Here is a 21,500-nt window from a genome sequence, read left to right as displayed (position 1 = left end):
CATCACTACTCTTGCAGTTGGGGCCATTTTTAAGTTAAAGAAGGGTTACTTGAACAGAAGCACTGCGAAACCATGACAGTCGATCTGATTACCCAGATGACTACTCAGTGACTAAGGAGCAGGATATACTGGACAAAGGGATGACTGACATCCTAGGCAGGATGGAATGGAACAGGCACAAGATTTGATCATGCTACTCAGAACAGCACACAATTTAAAACTTATGAATTGTTTATTTCTGGAATTTTTGATAGAATATTTTCAGACCCAGGTTGACCAGGCTGAAACCACAGATAAGGGGGAACTGCTGTAAGCGGTTACCTGGGGCTGGGAGTAGGGACGAAAATGAAGTATAACAGGGAACAGGGAACTTATCGGGTTGATGGTAATGTTTCAAAACTGGATTATGATTCAGTAAATTCAGTAAATTTTCAAATTCAGTAAATTTCCTAAGGATCATGGAATTGTACAAAATAGGTGAATTTTATGATAGGTATACTTCAGTAAAAATTTTTTTAAACAATAGCAGGAAAATAGTTAACACATGGTTATGTTTATTGACAGAATTATTGGTTTCTTCTAGATGCCAAAGTTAAAAACCAGTGATACAACAAAGCTGTGTTAAAAGAAAATATACATTAAAATAGCATATCATAATAGCACACGTAACACTTATCTCCATTATCAGGACTATAGGTGATTTTTACTTTCTACTTTTTTGTACAGTACTTCAGAGTCATGGGAGTACATCTGTTTGACCAAATTAGCTAACAGCCCCGCATCTTTACTAAGATTAAAAAAAGAAGTCACCTGCTTCTTCCATATTAATTATATAATCTGGCTATACAGGATCATAACAGGAATAAAGCTATATAAAGACAAACACACACACATGGATATTACATATTTGTATATTCCTATACCAGAGACTAAAAAAGAAAGCAGAATTATCCAAAGTCTGCTCCAGAACTCTCTGGATAGGAATCCAGCAAGGTTATACCTCAAGAGAAGGGGATTGAAGGTAAATTCAACGTATGCTTTAACCCAAATGAATGTAATGAATGAAGCTGACTTCTCGGTACTTTTGAAAATAACTTGGTAAGTATATTTATGAAATACCAGAACATATTAAATATTTAAATCTATTCACTATTATTCAAGTAATGAATAGTTCCTAGCAGTCTTTTCCAGAAACCTCAACTTACAGTTCCCATTTTACAGAAGACGATGGAAGAGAGTGTATATAAAGATTTTAGGCACAATGAATTAGTTAAGAAGCCCTGATGTGCAATGTGACCTTGCTACAATGGGAAAAAAGTGCCTGGGATAAACTGTCTTAGAGCACCTGTTTAACCCTACTTTATGACTTGAGGGCAGTTTCCTGTAACACCATAAACTAGTTATACTTTTTAAAAAACTGTTCTTTCATCTTTCACTTGTGAGGCCCAAATAAAATCCTAGAAGGGGTCTGAGAGACCAGAGGCAGTAAAAGGACTTCACAAAAATTTCTGCTTGTATACCTCAACTAGGAAGAATTTCAAAGTGCTTAAACATTTTTAAAAATTATTTAAATGCATAAGCTATCTACCTATCCAAACTAGACAAATTGAGAATGGTTTAAAAAGTTAAACTTGATTTTAATAAAACAAGATAACACCATTTTTAAGTTGCTTATAAAGAAAACACTGAAAATCAACTAAAGTGAAGTTCTTAAAAGGCACACATTAAATATGCTAATAGACTACTAAAAAGGGGTCAGTGACACATACCAAAGACAGAACACTGGCCAGTTGTCACCATGACACATACTATAATGGAACTTAGGCACACCCATTTCAGAGGGTTGCCAACTCCAGGCTACATATTTTGACTATTGCTTCAACATACTGTTCTATAAATAAAAAGAAAAGTTTTAGTTTAATTATATTCACATTTTAATATAGGAAGTCCCACTTATCAAAGACTATTTCCAAAATGCTTCAGCCTTTCATTTTTAGGCATCAACCTACTTTTACCCACTAGCAACTTAGCACTAGTGCCACCATAACTAGAAGATTATTTTACATTTCCAAGTCTAAATTCATGTACACTTTAAGCCAAATGAATGGAATAAATGAAGCTGACTTCTCTGTGCCTTTAGACACAACTTGGATAAATATATTTGCTTAATATCAGAACACATTACATGTTTAAGTCAAAAGAAGTTCAAACATAATCTTCAGCAAGTAAAGTCAGCTTTCAAAATAATACTTCTATAATGCTTGTTTACAGAAAATAACTGGAAAGGATTTAGAAAATGCAGGTTGATAAAATGGAGCCCTACCCCCTTAAAAACAAAACATGAAAAACTGCAAGTTTAAACCTCCCTCCAACTAACTATGCTAGCCTCTCCCCTAAATCTATACTGTCTCAAGATCTAGAGAAAAAGAAGCCTCACTTAAAAAAACACTGTACTTAATTACCATTGTTTTGTTTCTTAAAATTTGCCAGAATTTTTAGAGCAATGTAGTTTGACATAAAGAAAAGCAAAGTAGTCCCATTCCTTGCAACCCAAGGTGGTTTTCTCATATTTCACTTTAATGTTCCTGAAATTCCACGTGATTTCTTTTTTTCAAATCAAAAGGCATCTGAACATGTTAGGCATTACTTTTTGAGTAAATGTTATTAGTTAGCAACTTACCTTGGAGAAAATTAACCCCAAAATTCCACGAAAGTCATTGCATAGAGGTTTGCCCTCAAAAACAAATCAAGGACATGAACACCAATAATAATACGTATTGTGTTCTTAGTACATGCCAGCTTCTTTTTAAAGTCAGATTTATTGAAGTATAATTTACGTATGTTGGGAAACAATTCTCTATAGGTCTGTCTTTTTAATATGTTGCAAGCAGAGGTACCAACTGCCTTTTCCTTCGAACTATATTTTCAAGGACATCCGTGCAGCAAACAGCCTTGAAAGATAAAGACAGTGGCTCCCTCTAGAGCAAAGGATGGGCATGCTTACTGCTCATTACAAAAGATCTGGGTTCCCTAAACGCAGGGCTTCTCTCCACTAACATGGACGCACTATGGGTGCCTGAGGGATCAGGAAACCATTACAAATGCTGATACTCTCGCTACTGTTATCACTGAGAGGAATAAACTGTCCTTCATCTCTTACACAGGAGTCTCATGTCTTCTACCAGCATCCATGAAAACGTGGCAGGGAAACTTATTCACTTCAAAGTAGGATAAGATCTCAGATCGTCATGATTCTGGACAGTTTTGGCAACAAGAATGGGATACTGACATAGCCATGACTTCCTAGGAGAGAGAGAATAAAGGCCCCCTGAGGTCAGAGTTCTGGGAAATGAGAAGACACACTGGAATCAGAGTGATCCTGGTGGTGGGTGGACAGAAGGTGGGAATAAGGGTCCCCACTGTCCGGTTAATGAAAGGAGTTGAATTCATGTTTGGAAACTGAGCAGTGAGAAGTGGGATCAAAATCAGGCATTGAAATGGTGACTTGGCTGTTACTCATTCTCCCCTGGGCTGGCAGAGGAAGGGATGTGTCATGATGATGGGCAACATGCATTGTGTCTCCAGGCGAAAGGCTGTGACTGCTGAGCCAAAGAGTCCCTAGAGCTAAAATAGATTATGTAAGTAATGATAACCTTGCTGATAATATAGAGCTTTAGATGGTCCAAAAGTATTAGAAGTTCTTTTGGCTGAATTACAAGGGAATGACCAAAAGTGAATACAAAGCCTTGATTCCTAGTACAGAGTTGCTCTCTCCCTCGTGCCCTCTTCTCTATCCCTCTCTACTACTATCCCCAAACTCTTCTGCTTTACAGAGAAAAATAATAAGGGATAGGGCTGAGGTCTCCCTGACCCCCAAGAAGGACTGAAGGCCATACATACCCCTGAGAAGCTGTCCAGAAAACTTCAGAGAGGGACTCAAAGTTTTATGGCTCTCCTGGATACAGACACCCTCCTATCTGGTCCCACAGAGGAAGGGACATCAGATTCAGCTAATACGGTTTGGGCAGGATTTACAGTAGGGAAGGGAAATGAACTGACTTACTGCTGGGGCTCTTTGGGCCAATTCAATGTCCTCTTGTTGTTGCTTCTACATCCATCCTCATGTATAGTAGGAACTTATGTGGTAGACGGTTGTACTTCCCCTTCCTGTATGTCCCAGAGGGGATTCTCCCGATCAGGAAGGGCTGCATGTAGAAAAGCGCTAGTATGCTAGTACCTTTGGGGCTCCACAACCCTCATAACCATTTTTAGTCACAAGTCTCTGTGACTCACGATTTTACTGATTGGAGCCTCTGACAAAGGTGCCACCTGTAGGTGCCCCTGGGGTTTGGACTCTTTTGCCTCCCTGACACAGCTATCAGGCACGCTCCTTTTGTTAAGCTTTTGTTAAGTTTATTAGCTTGCTACTGGGCTCTCGTGGAAACTGAATGCCTAACTCATGGAGGCCTCATAAGTTCCAGTCTGATATTCCTACTTTGGGGTGAATCAACTCATACTCAGTGACTAACAATATGGAGAGTCAACTGAAAATGCATATTTGCAAACATAGCTGGACTGCCTTAGCCCCACATCTCAACTTTATATGAAAAAGTGGTAGTGAGCCCTCTGGGGGAAATTCATCCTCTATTCTACCACTGGACACAAAGTTATGGGTTCAATGGAGCCCACATCCAGTAAATCATCAAATCTTGTAGACTTAACATCATCCCTCCATTGTCAACAGGAGTACTGATCACTATCAATTATTTCCTGGACTTTAGCAACAGCCTTTTAACTTGCTCGCCTGTATTCAATCTTAGTTTACCTTCAATCCATTCTTTAACAGCTGTCAGAACAATCTTCTGAAAGGACGAATGAGTATTTCACTCTCATCCCTTTTAAAGTCCTATGATGGTTTCCCCTGGCCTTCAGTCTAAACTGACTTGAACTTGTTAACATGACTCAGACAGCCAGTCTTACAGCTTACTTACTGTCTACCTCTTTCCCACACCTCTTTTATAACCTGTATTACTGCCATACAGAACCAATAACCGTCTCGAAGACGTACAGGACTTCTCTTATCTCCAGGTTCTGGCCTCTCCCTCTTCCAGTGCGCATGCATTCTCCCTTCTGCCCAACTGACTAATGGTCCACTCTTCAGATCTTAATTTAGATGGCATTACAACATGGGCATTTATCCTGACTCATAAAATAAGATTAGGTACCTGCGAAATTCATACTATTTTTCTCTGTCTTTTCTTCTGCTGTAAAAAAGGAACCACTAACATTTTATTCACTGTCATATAACCCTGCTTATGTGCTCAATAACTATTTGGGTAATTAATGGCAATCATATACCAGGTATTGTGCCAGGTGTCAAAGAAAACAAACGATCAAAACCAAAAAAGAATTTTAATGATCATTCGACTTAGAAATGCATCACATCCTTCCCTATTATGTTGCACTGAAATTAATACAAAAATTTCACAAGAGTGTTATGAGGCACGTAGCAGAGATAGTATTATTCCTATCTTATAGATCTGACAATACTATCAGACAAGAGCAAATCAGGGCTTAAATGCAATGTTTTTGTCCATACATACTAAAATTTTACAAGTAGAATCTATCAATAAGACAAGTTGAGAATTTCCAGGTGGTCCAGTGGTTAGGACTCCGCGCTTTCACTGCCAAGGGCCCAGATTCGATCCTGGGTTGGCAACTCAGATCCCGCAAGCCATGCGGCAAGGCCAAAAAAAAACAAAAAGAGCACAAGTCAACAAACTACAAAAGTCCACTTCAAGAATTAGTCAATCTCCGTTTTCATTTAAATTACTGCCTTCAATTCTCCACTACCCTCACTTAGAACAGAGAAATGGCATAAAGAATCCCCCAAATAATAATATCTGGGAATATGTCATTTTTTTTTTTATTTATTTTTTTTTTTTGCGGTACGCGGGCCTCTCACTGTTGTGGCCTCTCCCGTTGCGGAGCACAGGCTCCAGACGCGCAGGCTCAGCGGCCATGGCTCACGGGCCCAGCCGCTCCGCGGCATGTGCGATCTTCCCGGACCGGGGCACGAACCCGCGTCCCCTGCATCGGCAGGCGGACTCCCAACCACTGCGACACCAGGGAAGCCGTCATAATTTTTCTTCACAGCGTTTTCTCAAATTGTTTGACCTTAGTAGTCAGTGTAATTTGGATTATCTGAGAACACGCCAATTTATGACTGGGAGGAGGATTTTAGGCACAGTATATGTAGACACAGTGAAAAGTGTATCAGTTTAAATTTAATATAGACCAGACATGCACCAACTAGACTACATCAAGCAGAGATTACTTGCATGGCAGAAAATAACTGCAGAGGACTGAAAGCTTCACAATGCTGCACAGAACGGTGCCACAGAACAGCATCTTTTCAAATTAAATAGCTACAAAAATACATCTTTGCATCAGGTCTTCTTTTTAAACAAAATCACCCAATGTCTTTGTAAACAGCCATTTTCACCCATGGTACCACAATCAGGAAGTGGCACATGTCACAAGAAATGCGTATAGTTAAAGAATCAAAATTCTTAGAATGATTTCCTTGTTTAAATAGTTTTACAAATGTCACTCATTTGCATTCCAATATACTTGCATGAGTGTGAAAGGGGCAAAGCTACAGCCAGTGAGCAGGAAATTATAATCCTGTATATGCTCAGAGAGTAAAGAACAGTGAACACTATCCATCCTGTGTGGCAGGTGAAGAAGTCTGGAGATTTGCTGTTTTAAGTATGCCTTCTAAATATATAACATAAAATACAGGACCTCAAATTAATACTTTGAAACAGAATTTTAGGGAAGACTACAAGTCACAGAGGCCTGGGTTTAAATGCCAGCCTTCCTCATCCTACTTGGGCGTGTGCTTGGACAAGTTACCTAAGCAGTTTGCGCCTTACTTTCCTAATGTTAATTAACAATTAACTAGGAATTAACCTACACCTTGCACAGCTGTCATAAAACTAACTTAATGTGTACAGAGAACTTGGCACAGAGGTTTTCACTATTACAGCGTAACAATTAAGAGCCAAGACCCAGATCTACCACTTAGTAGTTGTGTCACTTTTGTTACTTAACCTTAGTTTCCTAGCCTGTAAAATGGAAATACTAACACCTATTAGCATTAGGGTGTTGTAAAGATTAAATGTCTTACAACACTGCCTGGCAAGTAGCACACACTAGGTAAGTGTTAGTTACTAATAATGTCATTATCATCACCACCACTGAAATGTTAAGTAACCATTGCCACATTGGATTATTCCTTACATTTCTACTATATGAAAAAATGCTCCTTGAAAAATTAACCTAATTTAGTGAACTGATCATAATATAACATGAGCTCACACATTCAAGAATTTTTATGCTGACTTTTAGAAACTTTAAATGCACAGAAATTATCTGAATTGACCACTGCTCATGAATGCTGACAAGATACACATACCAAATACCCATTCTAAGTGAACAAATCCATTCAGTGAACTAAAGCGTAACACAAACCAATGTCTATTGTACTTTCTCCCCAAAGAGTTCAAAGCAGTTTAAAATAATCAAATAGGGCTTCCCTGGTGGCGCAGTGGTTGAGAGTCCGCCTGCCAATGCAGGGGACACGGGTTCGTGCCCCAGTCCGGGAAGACCCCACGTGCCGCGGAGCGGCTGGGCCCGTGAGCCATGGCCGCTAAGCCTGCGCGTCCAGAGCCTGTGCTCCGCAACGGGAGAGGCCACAGCAGTAAGAGGCCCGCATACTGCAAAATAATAATAATAATAATTATAATAATAATCAAATATAACAATCCTCAAAATGTACAAGTTACTTGAGAAAACTGCAGCTGAGAGGAATCAAAATCTTTCTCCAGAGCTTTTGCCACATAATTACAAAACAATGTTAAGAGTCAAACTCTTTGCAACCCTGCCATTCATTCAATTAGTCAAAACATTTATTGCATATCCACTGTGCACTAGGCAGGCATTGTGCTAAACTCTGGTGTAGCAACAGAAAAGGAGAGACCAAAAGTAAGAGTGGGCAAGCCACTAACAATATTATTAAATACTTTGAAATTTTATAATTTTGTTTTCCTTGAACAGTGAAAGAGCAAATTGTAGGCTCTAACGGTTGAGTGCATCAATACTTAATGAGTTAAGTAACCTCATATAAGTGACAGTACAATATTTTCCCCATGGAGACTAGGATTAAATGAAATAAGCATCCCTCTCTACTGCTCAATCACTTACTTACTAAGTAAAGGTAAATGGCCACTTCAAATGAGTCAAGTAATCTCAAGAGTGACCTCTAACTAACATAATTTTTTACCCATTTTGGAGGGAAAGTTCAGAGAAATAAATCTTAAATTTGATGTTAAATGTCACCTGTAACCTATCAGAAATAAGCTACATTCACTTAGTTTTACTCAGCATCTGAAATTGCATTTTTGCTGAGGCAACTAGGACCAATTTACTAATCATGCCTCCCTCTGATGAACCATTTTCTTAGGAGAGAAAAATCTAGCCTTGATGCAACTATCAAATAATCTAGAGTTCACACTATATATCCTACATTTTACAAAACAAGAGTTTCCTCTCAAAAAGCTACATAACTGTTAAAGTTTTAAGGAATTTTAAAAATATATTATCTAGCAATATTGCTCTGCCAAAAAAAATGCAATCTTGACTCTGAATTAAGTAATCTTAGTGCTTAAAGCGGTCATCCAAAACCTAAAAGGGGACAACCAACCAACCACCATTTTAGTACCTAGCTCCCCAGAAGAAAGGGCTGTTAGGAAAATGCTATTAATGTTGATAGCAATTGTATCACACTGATACGCAGGTAAGTGTACTTCAGGACTAAGTACCTTCCTTGGAGTTCATTATTATGGACTATGAATGTCACATGAAAAAAAAAAGTGCTGTCATTTCATTTTGTGAATGCTGAATCAGGCAGTTTTAGTTAACTGCAACACTTTACAAGCAGGCTATCAAATAAGCCCCAATTATCAAGCTGTTTCAGACACAAAGCTTCTGTTTCTATTAAGTATAATTAAAGAATTAAAAGGATCAGTGTATTTTTCTTGAGATATATTAGTCTAAAATGATTTGCAATAAGTCCCTGAACACCCAAGTGACTGAAATTCCTTCAGCTATACAAAACACTCCTCTGGAATGCCGGTCTTCCAAATGGCAAGACTGTAAGAACACACAATTGATAAATTGATATTCATTCTCTACATTAAAGAGTAAAAAAATGGCAAGCTCAATAAATTCACAGGAGGAGGGGAAAAGTGTAAACAAATGCCCCAAATCTGTCTTATGCAGAATGGCGTTTTGTGGTACTGCACGAATTCAGGCATTTCATCAGCATTCGGCACACCGGGGACCACTCAGTAACTAATGTTGACAGATGAGCCGAGAAAAAGTCTCACCAACAAACAGTATTAACAGGTAATGTTGCAAATCAGTCACGGGACTGCGCGGGAAGGAACGTGGAGGAATCGAAAAAGTAACAATCTTCCGCCAAATTTTACATTCAGAGCAAATTAATCCATCATAGATACATAGTCCTCCGGGGGTGGGGGGGAGAGCGAAAGGAGATATTTGGTACGACCCAGAATAGCCATGCGGAACACACACACACACACACACACACACACACACACACACACACCAACTGCCACTTCTACTACAGTCTGACAGTCATGGATTTGGGTAATTAGAGTAGAAATGTGTGTTCTGGAAACACACTAAGACCACACCCTAGGACTGAGAATCTGGACTTTAAATGCTGCGAAGTGAGAGGTCAACGCAGCACCTAAGGTGGACGGTCTGGCCGCACAGGTGGAAGGGATGGGGGCACCAACTTCCAGGCGGGTGACCGGGAGGGCCGGGTGTCCGGGCGAGGCATGGCGGAGTCCGAGGGACAAGGGGGTGTGGACTAGGGACCAGCACCGGGAGAGAGGGAAGGAGAGAAGGCGGCCGCTAGGAGTAAAGGGCGGTGGGAGCTGCGGGTAGGGGGCGAACTCGACGCGGGGGGGGGGGGGGGGGGTGGTGAGAAGAACCCGGGGAGCCAAAGGTCACGGGCGGCGGCAGGGTTCGGGGGCGGGAAGGGACGGCGAGCACGCGCGCGGAGATGCGAGTGGAAGGAAGCGGCGGAAGAAAGGAAGATCCGAATGAATGAGTGCCGCGGAGGCCCGGGTCGCGGAGGAAGGGGCCGGGGGCGCCCGCGGAGGAAGGGGCCGGGGGCGCCCGCGGAGATGGCAGCCGCAGCGCCGGGGCGGGCCCCCGCGCCAAGGGATGAGAAAGCCCCGCACCGGCGCCGGTCCCACCGCACCCGCCTCTCCGCCAAAATGGGGTCGCGCGCGGAGCAGGAAAGAGAGAACTGTGAGGGAAGAAGGGGAAATGGTAAAAATAAATCACTCACCCTACGCGCGAACCTCCAGGCTCTCTCAGCCCCGCTCCTCCGCCCTCCTCAAGCCCCGACGGCGGCTCCTCAGCGGCGCTAGGGGGAGCCCCGGGCCCGGAGCGGGGCAGCGTCGGCAGCCGGACCGGGAGCCCCTCCGCACCTGCCCCTGTGGCGGAGCCGCGACGAGCCAGGCGGCGGCGGCAGCGGCAGCGGCGGTTCGGAGCTGGGAGGGCAAGTGACCCGGATGTACAGGGTAACGGCGAGGAGGGGGAGGGGGGAATGCCAGGAAGTGAGTGCGCCGCGGACCTGTCCGGCCGTGCGCATGCGCCGCGCGCCCTCCCCGTAAGGTAAATCCTCAGCCTTCCTTCCCCGCCCCTCCCCAAGGGGGCGGGGCGAGGCCGAAGACAGGTGGTCTGGAGGGCTCAGCTAGGAGACGAAGGGGGCGCGGCCACCTTCTCCGCTCCCCCCGCCCTCCTTAAAGGGGCAGCACTTTCGCGCGGAAATGGCATCTGGGTGGGTCGGGGTTTTGCAGACGTCTCGTTTTACAGATGGAAAACTGAGGTTCAGAGGTGACGGCGACCTGCCTCAGGTCAGCGAACTCAGAAATGGCAGAAACTGGAACTCGAGACTCGCGGGTCGGGGCTCTGTGCTGAACCCATCAAAGTCGTCACATACCATCATCCCCCCCATGCGTGGAATGGCTGGGCTGGTGGGCACGCCTTTCCCTCTCTGCCAGGTACTGAGCCTCACACTCCCAGACGCGGCAGATGCGCTTAGCAGGCTCCCCAGTGCCGAGAGGTACTGGGAGTGCGAAGGTATCGCCTGCGAAGGTATCCTGGAGACGCCCTTGGGAGGTGTTAAGTAATCAGTATGAGAACAGAAATCAGGCGCCACGTGAGACTTGTACGGTGCTACTCATAGCACTTTCAGACAAACGAGACTTTGTTCTGGGGTCTGCTCTGGGCAAAGATATCTGATGGACAGAGAAGTTGAATGTGACAGAGGGCGCAGCTTCTTCATTTTTCCCTAATTCCCTTTTCACTCTGAGCATAAATGCTCCCTCTTTACCTACAAAACCAGAACATCCCATCTAGCTAGCTCATCCTAATCCTGTTATGAAACTCTCAGATTTTTTCATTAACACTAACGTGTAAACGGTCACAACGTTACCTCTCCCAGGGATATTTTCAATGTGACTGCGGAGCAGGTCGTTACTATGGAGGTAAATGGTTCTAAACATTTTGGGGTCAAGAGCCCTACTGAAAACCCCATAAAAGTATGCGCTTTTCTCTCCTGGAAAATGCATATATGCACACAAATTTGCACAATTTCAGGAGATTTTTGGATCCAGGAAGCCTATCTGTGAAACCCTGATTATGAACCCTTGTTCTAGTCAAATGGGTAAGATCCCAGTAACTATCTGGGCCACAGCACATGTAGCCAAGAAATCACTCCTTTGCCCCAAGTATAGAAGGGCAGCCCTTAACCTTATTTAGCCTTCCGTCTTCCTCCTCCTCTTGAGTTACACGGAGACCAAGTGATATTGGCCATATTACAAAGAAATGTGTTAAGAGAGTCATGGAGAGAGTAGGTGACTTTTTCAAGGCACACTCTAAGGGCAAGAGTCCAAGGCCTCATACTTTTACCCTAATTATCATACTTATGGATGATTTAGGGGTCCTACACTGTATCCATTATAATCTTCATCAATTTCAATTAAACACAGGGAGCTGAGGTTTTGCAAACACTAATGCTGAGAGAACAGTCTTCACAATCCAAGAACTCTGGTCCATTTGTTTGACACACCGACACCCACTCTTAAATAACCCTGGTCCATATCAACCCACCATCCTCTATTTGAACTCTATCTAGTTCTTACACCTGCTCAGTCCCTTAGATATGAGCTCTGAGTAATCACACACCTGTAACCCAATCTCCCACTGAGAGCAGAAATCTCTTCTGTAATATCCTCAACACCTGAACATCCAGTTTAGCTCGGGTATCTCCATTTTGGGGGGGTATCTCCATTTATGGGGAGCTCATTATCACAATGGTCAGCCTCCTCTAATTGTGAGGAGCCTCTTCTTTTACACTGATCAGAAATTTGATGCCCAACAACTGTCATCCATTGGTTCTAATTTTATTTCTGGAAAGCAACATAGACATGATGCTGGCCTGGGGGAGCTTACCGTCCAGCAAAGAAAACAGTCCATTTGATGAGTGATAACCATAAAATAGAATGAGTCCCGTGAGGAAGATGCAGTGCCCCTTTCAGAGGCACCTTTGTCCTTATCAGCCTTAGACCTGTTCCTGATCTGTGTAAGAACTCATGAGGAAGCTCTAGCACTACCCCATGGGGGATGTCCTGAAAGAAGGAACAGAAAACAAGACCCTAAGTGCTGAATTTATTCTTCCACGATCCTCTCCTCATAATTCTGCATGAATGGAATCACATTTCAGCTGAGGTCAAAGTTTTAGGTTGAAAAAACAAGCGGAAGGATGCAAAAAAAAGATGTTTACATAAAAGCACTAAGCTCCAATGATAATTTAATCATGGTGGCTTGCTAGCATTTTTTTGAGTCCTTAGTATGTGTCAAGCACTATGCTATCAGCCCTTGACTCGCATTTCCTCTTTTACTTTACAAAATCAGTCATTGAGTCATTCAGTCAACACATGTTTTTGCCCCTCTACTATGTCCCAGGCACCATGCTGAGAGTTTAGGGTGGAGGACAGTAAGCCATGTGGTCCCTGCCCTGGAGGGGCTCAAACTTTCGTAAAAGGAAGGGCTATAAGCTCACAATTACGACATGGCATGATTCGTTGTAATTTAGGAGGGTGGAGGAACTAACCCTCCCTGGCATGGCTGTGAAGGCTTCAGAGAAGATGAGCTTGGGGCTTCCCTGGTGGTGCAGTGGTTGAGACTCCGCCTGCCAATGCAGGGGACACGGGTTCGTGCCCTGGCCCAGGAAAATCCCACATGCCGCGAAGCGGCTGGGCCTGTGAGCCATGGCCGCTGAGCCTGCGCGTCTGGAGCCTGTGCTCCGCAACGGGAGAGGCCACAGCAGTGAGAGGCCCGCGTACCGCAAAAAAAAAAAAAAAAAAGATGAGCTTGGTCTTGAAGAGATGAGGCAAGGGCCATGAAGAAAAGGCAAAGGCGCATGGGCACAGAGGCAGAGGAAGGGGAGTTCACACATGCTGGGGTGGTAAGACTGTAAAGGACCTCCTCATATGCCAAGCTAAGGAGTATGAACTTACCTCCTGAAGGCAACCACTGGTAAATAGAAGCTTCTAAGCAAAGGAGAGACATAATCACATGTGTTTTATATCAAGATCACTCTGACCACAGTGTCCTATATGGACTACAGTGGGAGAGAGAATGGATACCAGAAGACCAGTGAAGCTGTTGTGAAGTGCAGGCGAGCGATAATAAGAGCTCGTTCTAGGAAACTAGCAATGGAGAGGAAGAATGGGCACCAGAATTAAGATATTTACTGATGTAGAATCTATGAGAGTTTGTGACTAGCTGAATCTAGAGGAAAAAAGCAGGGGCTGTGGAGCATGACCCTGAGGTTCCTAGCTTAGTAGACTGATTGAATGGTGACACCATCCAATCCCAAAACCTTTACACAGTTTTCATTCCTGTTCTCTCTCAACCTTTATCCCTGTAAACGCACATTGCTTCAGCTGGTATCTTCAGATGTCTGCAACGATTTCCCAAATACTTTTTCCTATTTCTCCAGTCACATTTATCATTTTAATGGCTGCAGAATATTTCATCATGTTGAAATAGCTCTGTTTCCTTCACTTGCTAAAGGTCCACGCCCTGCACGCCTGGTTCACCCTAGACTCATTTGGCTCCAGGCATTTTGCAAAGGATGAGTTGAGCGTAGAAAGAGAGCCTTTAGGTGAAGGGTATTGGAGAAGCATAGCCTCAAGGGCCAGCAAAGCTGCAACTCTCGTGGGAGAGGCTGGGCAACTGTACTGCAAGCAGAAATTGCGAAGCTGTTGAAAAGAACCTATCAACCGTGGGAATCCTGATGTCTACTTCCCTATGGAAGCTGGTTCTCAAGTCCTAACCCATCTAATCCATTCATTCCTTCATTCATTTATTCCCTCTTGGAGCAATGCATTCTTGTGAAGCAGAGGGCAATAAAGCAGAGCTGAAAGCAGCTTTATTTAGCTGTGGATTTAGCCCCGCCAGGGTTTTTAAGTCTATTCAAAACCCTTCACAAGTGAACCTCTCAGAGCCCCAGTTTCCCCACAAGTTTGTTGTAAGGATTAGTTTAGGTAAAATTTGTACAGTATTTGGGACAGAACGAAGCATACATTAAGTTCAATAATTATTTTCAGTCTTGGATCCTTCCCTGTGCCTCCTTGACTCCAACATCTTCCTTAGTTTCTGAGCACACCCACCAGGTGACAGTGCACATGCTGGAGTTCAGAGCCTGAATCTGCCAGAGTGAAGCAGGGCACTCACTTCATCTCTCTAACCTTCCATTTCCCATCTGTGAAACAGGAATAAAAACCTATCCACAGGAATGTTGTGATGCTCTCATAAATACTATATAGGAAAATATGTTCAAAACCCCAAAGCACTATGTCATTACTGACTATGACTGCTATTATAGACCTCACTGTTTTCTTGGTTTCTCCCCATTTAAAAAAATGATGACTTCAGCATGAGTTCCGTGGATTGTAATCACTGGGTCGAAGGATCTGAACATCGTTATGGTTCTTGATTGGCACGGCCCAATCGCTCTTAGGACTCTGTGAACAGCTGCTGCCATCGTTAACTCACATACACCATTCAGTATGTTTAAGCGCCTAGATTATAGCTTCTGCTGCCTCTGTGTCCAGTCTTTGTCCCTAATCTAACATTCAGGAACTTCTCTCGACTGCTGGTCTCCTCCTCTTCAAGGAGTGAATGAATACTGAATCCCTGAACAAAGAGGTGCCTTCCCAAATATTTCCAACACAGCCGAGGCTGAGAACTAAGACTCCAGGGTCAGGCCTTACAGATGCGCATCCACACAGTGGGTGCATTTAATGAACGCAGAAGAGCACGAGGAAGGAGGCCTGCGAATCCCTGAGCAGCAGTCGAAGCCTGTTCAGCATGAGAGATGGTATCAGAGCTGCCCTTCGAAAAGAACCAAAGAACAAAGCCAACAGCTCAAACCCAATACGTTCCGGTTATTTAGCAAAGCAGTCACCAGTCTCTCCGGGGCCATAAAGTTGTCCACATGACCGGACTCCCCCAGTTACAGGGTGTATATGTGAGGCTCCTCACATTTCCAAGTGTAACACATTTCTCACAAGTGGGCAGCTCCAGTTCAAGTTTCACCAGCCCTCTGAGTGACCTGCAGGAAAGCAGCAGACCCTCACTGCCTTGCATCTGCTGGTCCTTGCCTGCGCCTCCAAAACGCTTTCCAGCATCTTCACGTGGCTGTCCCTCAGCCTCCAGGTTCAAGGGTCGCTTCCTCAAAGTGGCCCCATCATCCTTCCTAAAGTCCACCATCCATCATCCATCACAAAGTCTTCCCTTCCATCATCCCCTCATACGTCACTGGCTTCTTCTTCCTTGATAGCACTTATCACAACCTATAATTATTGTTTTTATTTTTGAGCTTAAAAAACATTTTAAGTGGGCTTCCCTGGTGGCGCAGTGGTTAAGAGTCCGCCTGCCGATGCGGGGGACACGGGTTCGTGCCCCGGTCCGGGAAGATCCCACATGTCACGGAGCGGCTGGGCCCGTGAGCCATGGCCGCTGAGCCTGCGCGTCCGGAGCCTGTGCTCCGCAACGGGAGAGGCCACAACAGTGAGAGGCCCGCGTACCGCAAAAAAAAAAAAAAAAAAAAAAAAAAAAAAAACACTTTAAGTAAGAAAAGACTCTCAACACAATGTCGGCTCAGTGAAGATAGAGGCCAGGGCTACCCTGCCCACTCCGACACCTGTCACTGTGCCCACCCAGCTCCTAAGAGACCCTCAATAAATACATGGAATGATTTTTTTGGGTAAAAGTTTGGGTAAAAAGAGAAGTTCCTGGCCCCCTCTACCTTTCTTTCACTCTGATTATATGAATAGTACATGTTGATTGCAGAAAAAAATTGGAAAATACAGATGAGCAAAAGGAAGAAAATATAAACAGCCATGATCCAGCCTCCCATACCATGTGGATACACTTCCAAATGTTTTTTTCTGTGTCTATACCCATATAAAGATAATGCATATATTTTTATAAAAATGGTTCATATTCTGAATTATCACCTGCTGTATTCATCTCAAGATTTATCTTAGTCGCCTTTCCTTAACAAAGGTACTTCAGCACCTTGCTGTTAGAGGCTCTATAATACGTATGCACTGGACCATGCAGCTACACCACAAAGTATTTAACAAGTCTACTGTTAGGCTACAGGGGAGGTTTCTTCAATGTCAATAAAGGTAACATGTTGTAATACAGCACTTCCTTCTCGACAAGCTTCCCATTTTTTCCCTCTGTGTTTGTATTGCTTTAGAGCTGTATTTCTACAGAACTGTACTCCCCGCCGCCCATTCACCACCTGGAGTTATTAGAGTCCCCGTCAACTAGAGAAGCAAAATTGTCTGCAGCCGGAAAAGCTGAAGTATGACAAAGCCAGGATGATGCCTAGGAGTTCATTTCGGGAATCTGCTGCCGATACAGGCGACAGAAATAAAGAACATGTTTTCTTGCCAAGACTTTAACGTAAAAAGAGGAAAAGAAAGACTTTCTGTACGTCTTCACTTCTCCTTCCCGAGCCCTGTTTAGAGGCCAAGTTTTTCCCAAGAGGGATGGGCTGGTCCACGGAGTTTGCTGCTGTTGCAAGCAGTCCACAGGCCAAAGCCCACTGCCCCTTTTAAAGCAGAGATGGCTGCAGAAAAGTCTAAGAGGGCACGCAAGGATGTGCTGCCCTTTTCCACAAACAGCTCTCTCAGCCCCTTGTGTGGTTCGGGAGCCACTTGGCATTTTCAGCTCTGACAGTCACACCCTCCACGAGAAAAGGCCTCCCTCTGCCCACCTGGCACAGCAGACCCCACTCCAGCAGGACCCGTCAGTGTGCCAGGGCGCCCGCTGCCTGGACCACCCCCACTGCAGGTGGGCCACCTTGTCAAGATGCACAGGCACAGGAGGGGGTCACTGAAGGTGGGGCTGAGATGATATAAAATCAGAGATGGTGCCGGAGGGAGGGAAGGGAGAGGAAGGGCTGGGTGGGCCTTTCCATTCCTGGGCCTCACCACCCTGCGACCCAGAAACCCAAATAGAGGTTAATCTGCTATTCTACCACCTTACATGGCACCCCATCGGAGGCAGAGGGAAACTGTCTGTAAAGAAATAGAATTCCTAATTGTGTCATCGGTCACTAATTTATCGATGCCATTTAAAAGAGATTTTGTGGGACTTCCCTGGTGGTCCAGTGGGTAAGACTCCACACTCCCAATGCAGGGGGCCCAGGTTCGATCCCTGGCCGGGGAACTAGATCCCGCATGCATGCCTCAACTAAGAGTCCGCATGACACAACTAAGACTCCGCATGCCGCAACTAAAAAAAAAAAAAAAAACAAAGATCCTGCATGTCGCAACGAAGATCCTGCGTGCCGCAATTAAGACCAGGATAGCCAAAATAAATAAAAATAAATCTTAAAAAATAAATAAATAAAAATAACAAAGATTTTGTCTGAAGTTACAGTTACAAAAAGGGAAGGGGGTGTAGGGGGATAAATTAGGAGCTTGGGATTAACAGATAAACACTACTATAGATAAAATGTATAAACAACAAGGACCTACTTATAGCACAAGGAAGTATATTCACTATCTTGTAATAACCTACAATGGAAAAGAATCTAAAAAACAATACACACATATAACTGAATCACTGTGCTGTACACCTGAAACTAACACAACATTGTAAATCAACTAACTTCAATTAAAAAAAAAAAGATTTTGTGTGTGTTTTCCAGAAGTACCATGGTTAGAGAAAAGAGAAGGGAATTTGGTTTGAAATATAATGATGACAGAACGAACTATTACCACCAACACCTCTGATCAATGGTTTCATTTTGGCTGGTTTTGAACAAAATGATTTCCACTCATTTTATAATTCAATCCTTATAATGACAACATGAGAAAGATTTTATCGCTCCCAGTTTCCAGGTAACAAAATTCAGGTAAGGTACAAAAAGTTTTTAAGTATTTTGCTAGAGGTCACAAAGCTACTAAGAGATGGAGCCAGGATTAGACCCCAGGTCCTAGAGCCGTTTATATTCATGAGTCACTCAACCTTCCTTGCTTCCCACCCCTTCTTTCTTTCTACAAACATTAATTATACCACTTAATGTCAAAGCTCCTTCTAAAACACTAGACTAGTCATCTATAAAATAGGCACACGCGGAGCAAATAAGCCCGTGCGCCACAACTACTGAAGCCCGCGCGCCTAGAGCCCGCGCTCCGCAACAACAGAAGCCACTGCAATGAGAAGCCCGCGCACTGCAACGAAGAGTAGCCACAGCTCGCCACAACTAGAGAAAGCCCGCGCGCAGCAACGAAGACCCAACGCAGCCAAAAATAAATAAATAAATAAAAATTAAAAAATATAGGCACAATAACCACCTAACTCGCTGCTATTGTCAGGGTAAACTAAAATAATAGATGGAACATGAAATCGCTAATATTCAACCACTTTTTACTCTAAAAACAGCAATTACATACAGCTAAATCTAATAGGTCCGTGGTCTTGGTAAACTCTTAAATGGTTTAAAAAAATGTACATTACAGACTATCTTGGGTTTTGAAATTTGCGGTTTTAGTATTCAGACTCGGAAGGCTGTATATCACAGTGGCTGAGAGCTCAGACCCTGGACTCAGAGTCTGAATCCCTTAATTCTCTCATCTGTAAAAAAAAAAATAGGAAAGTAGGGACTTCCCTGGTGGCGCAGTGTTTAAGAATCCTCCTGCCAATGCAGGGGACACGGGTTCCATCCCTGGCCGGGGAAGATCCCACCTGCCGCGGAGCAGCTAAGCCCGTGCTCCACAACTACTGAGGCTGCGCTCTAGAGCCCACGAGCCACAACTACTGAGCCCACGGGCCACAACTACTGAAGCCCGTGCGCCTAGAGCCCGTGCTCCGCAACAAGAGAAGCCACTGCAATGAGAAGCCCACGCACTGCAACGAAGAGTTGCCACAGCTCGCCACTAGAGAAAGCCCGCGCGCAGAAACGAAGACCCAACGCAGCCAAAAATAAATGAATTAATTGTTTTTTTAAAATAGGAAAGTAATGGTATTCACTTTCAGAATTAAGTTATTTCATGTAAAGCACTTAGCGTACTGCCTGGCAAAGGTAAGTGCTCAATAAATAGTAGTCTCTTCTATTATTTGTTATTATTGTTATTATTAATTAACTTGCTACTTTCATTAAGACAGTATTTGCATAAAGCCGCCCATATTAGCATTACGTATAATAAAAACCAGAAACAAATGAAATTTCCCACGATAGGGAAACAGCACAGTTGGGTTTGAAAGAACTGTCTTTAGAATTAATGAAAACCAATTTAATTAAAATTTAAAAGCTCCTGCTTTGCCACTTAGGGGCCATATAATTTTGAGCAAATCATTTCTTTTCTCTGGATCTGTTTCCTCACTTCGAAAATGAAGGGTCTGCTCTCAATGACTCATAAGCCCTCTCCAGATTTAAAGTTTATATTCCTAAGGTTCTAAATAAATTATAATCCATCAACATCAAGGATAATAAGCAACCCCTAGGTACATAGAAAGATGATAGCAACATGATAAAATATTTTATGAATTAATAATCCCAACCTCTTTTAACCCTGTTTTTTTTTTTTTTCTGTAACAGTGATCACCTCCTAACAGAATTTCTATTATGTTTATTGTGAATATGAAATAAGCAGAAGCACCAGGAGAACAGGGATGTAGGTCTGGTTGGTTCACCAATCTGTCTATCCCCAGCCACTAGAGTGATGCCTGGCACATAGTAGGAGCTCAATTAACATTTGCTGATTGAAAATTTGTGAATATTAAGTTAAAAGAGCAAAGTACAAAAGTATATACATAAAACAGAATGTCATTCATATAAAATATCTACCCTTATGGGGAAATGGCAAATGGGATCAGAGAAGTTAAAACTCAATGACAACACAATGAGAGCAGGGATAAAAGAATTTTACTTTCCTTCAATGTTTTGAACCATTTTATTTGTTCAAAAAGATAGCATTCGAACAGAGAAGCATGTAGAGAGGAGAAAAGTGAAAGAGAAATGGAAGTAGCCACGGGAAATGGGAGTGGACCTGAAGGAGGGCACGAGGAAGGGCCGGGGCCATAGGGGATAGAAGGCTCTGGGCGGTTAGTTACTCTGTGAATGGAAACAGAATCACAGGGGCAGAAGGAAAAGTAGGTAATCTGATGCAGAAAAGAAAAGCCAATTTATTTTGAACTTTTAATTACAAGCGAATATCTATTAAACTATTCCCAGGTTGATAGAAGTTCCCCATTAACTGCCTCAATCAACGGAAGCTTTGGTGAATTTGAGCACTAAGGGGCCCTTGGGGTGTTACCTGTTACCATTCTCATCAGTCCTGAGCCTTCTCTTGAGCTGCTGTTGTGGATGCAAGAAGAATGAGGCCCACATACTACGGTTAACTGGTAAACCATAGGTCTTTCATGAACCAATTGACCGAAAATTCCATCCAGGGTCACACACTGGGGGGAACACACAGAGTACAGGAAACAGCCTTCCCTTCCAGGGGATGAAAGGCACACTACCTTATTACAATACAAAGCAACACACAACTGCCAAATAAATTGATACAGACAAATGGCCTGGAAAATTAAAGGGAAAGAATCATTCCTTTTGGTTTGGGAGAGTCCAAGGGAAGGGGGCAGGGAGGAGATGTCCAGCCTTGTCCTGAACTTTATCAAATCACTGGGCCCCTAGTGCTGTTTGTGGACTTAATCTTGAACCCTTCACCTGGTCCTGTCTTGCCTTTGGGATCACATGCTACTCTGAATGCCTCCAGCCTCCAACTGCTCGCTTGAGCTGT

At 43.4% G+C, this 21,500-nt stretch overlaps 1 protein-coding gene across 4 annotated transcripts in view; it reads right to left on the bottom strand.

The window, feature by feature from the left end:
* CYRIB (CYFIP related Rac1 interactor B) overlaps positions 1 to 21,500 on the bottom strand; it is a 154,122-nt gene that overhangs the window by 77,258 nt on the left and 55,364 nt on the right. Inside the window, exon 1 of one of the 4 annotated variants that reach the window (XM_089898521.1) lies at positions 11,105 to 11,149. The exons of 2 other annotated variants lie outside the window; for them this stretch is intronic. In XM_089898521.1, the coding sequence (XP_089754647.1) occupies positions 11,105 to 11,119 (15 nt within the window). In that variant the 5' untranslated portion in view covers positions 11,120 to 11,149. One more of the 4 variants, XM_022554092.3, reaches the window with a different exon arrangement.

The sequence above is a fragment of the Delphinapterus leucas genome, chromosome 17 (genome assembly GCF_059928025.1).
Source record: "Delphinapterus leucas isolate spDelLeu-1000000601 "Yukka" chromosome 17, BTC_Dleu_Yukka2, whole genome shotgun sequence".
Taxonomy (NCBI): Eukaryota; Metazoa; Chordata; class Mammalia; order Artiodactyla; family Monodontidae; genus Delphinapterus; species Delphinapterus leucas.
This window is presented reverse-complemented; position numbering and strand designations above follow the sequence as displayed.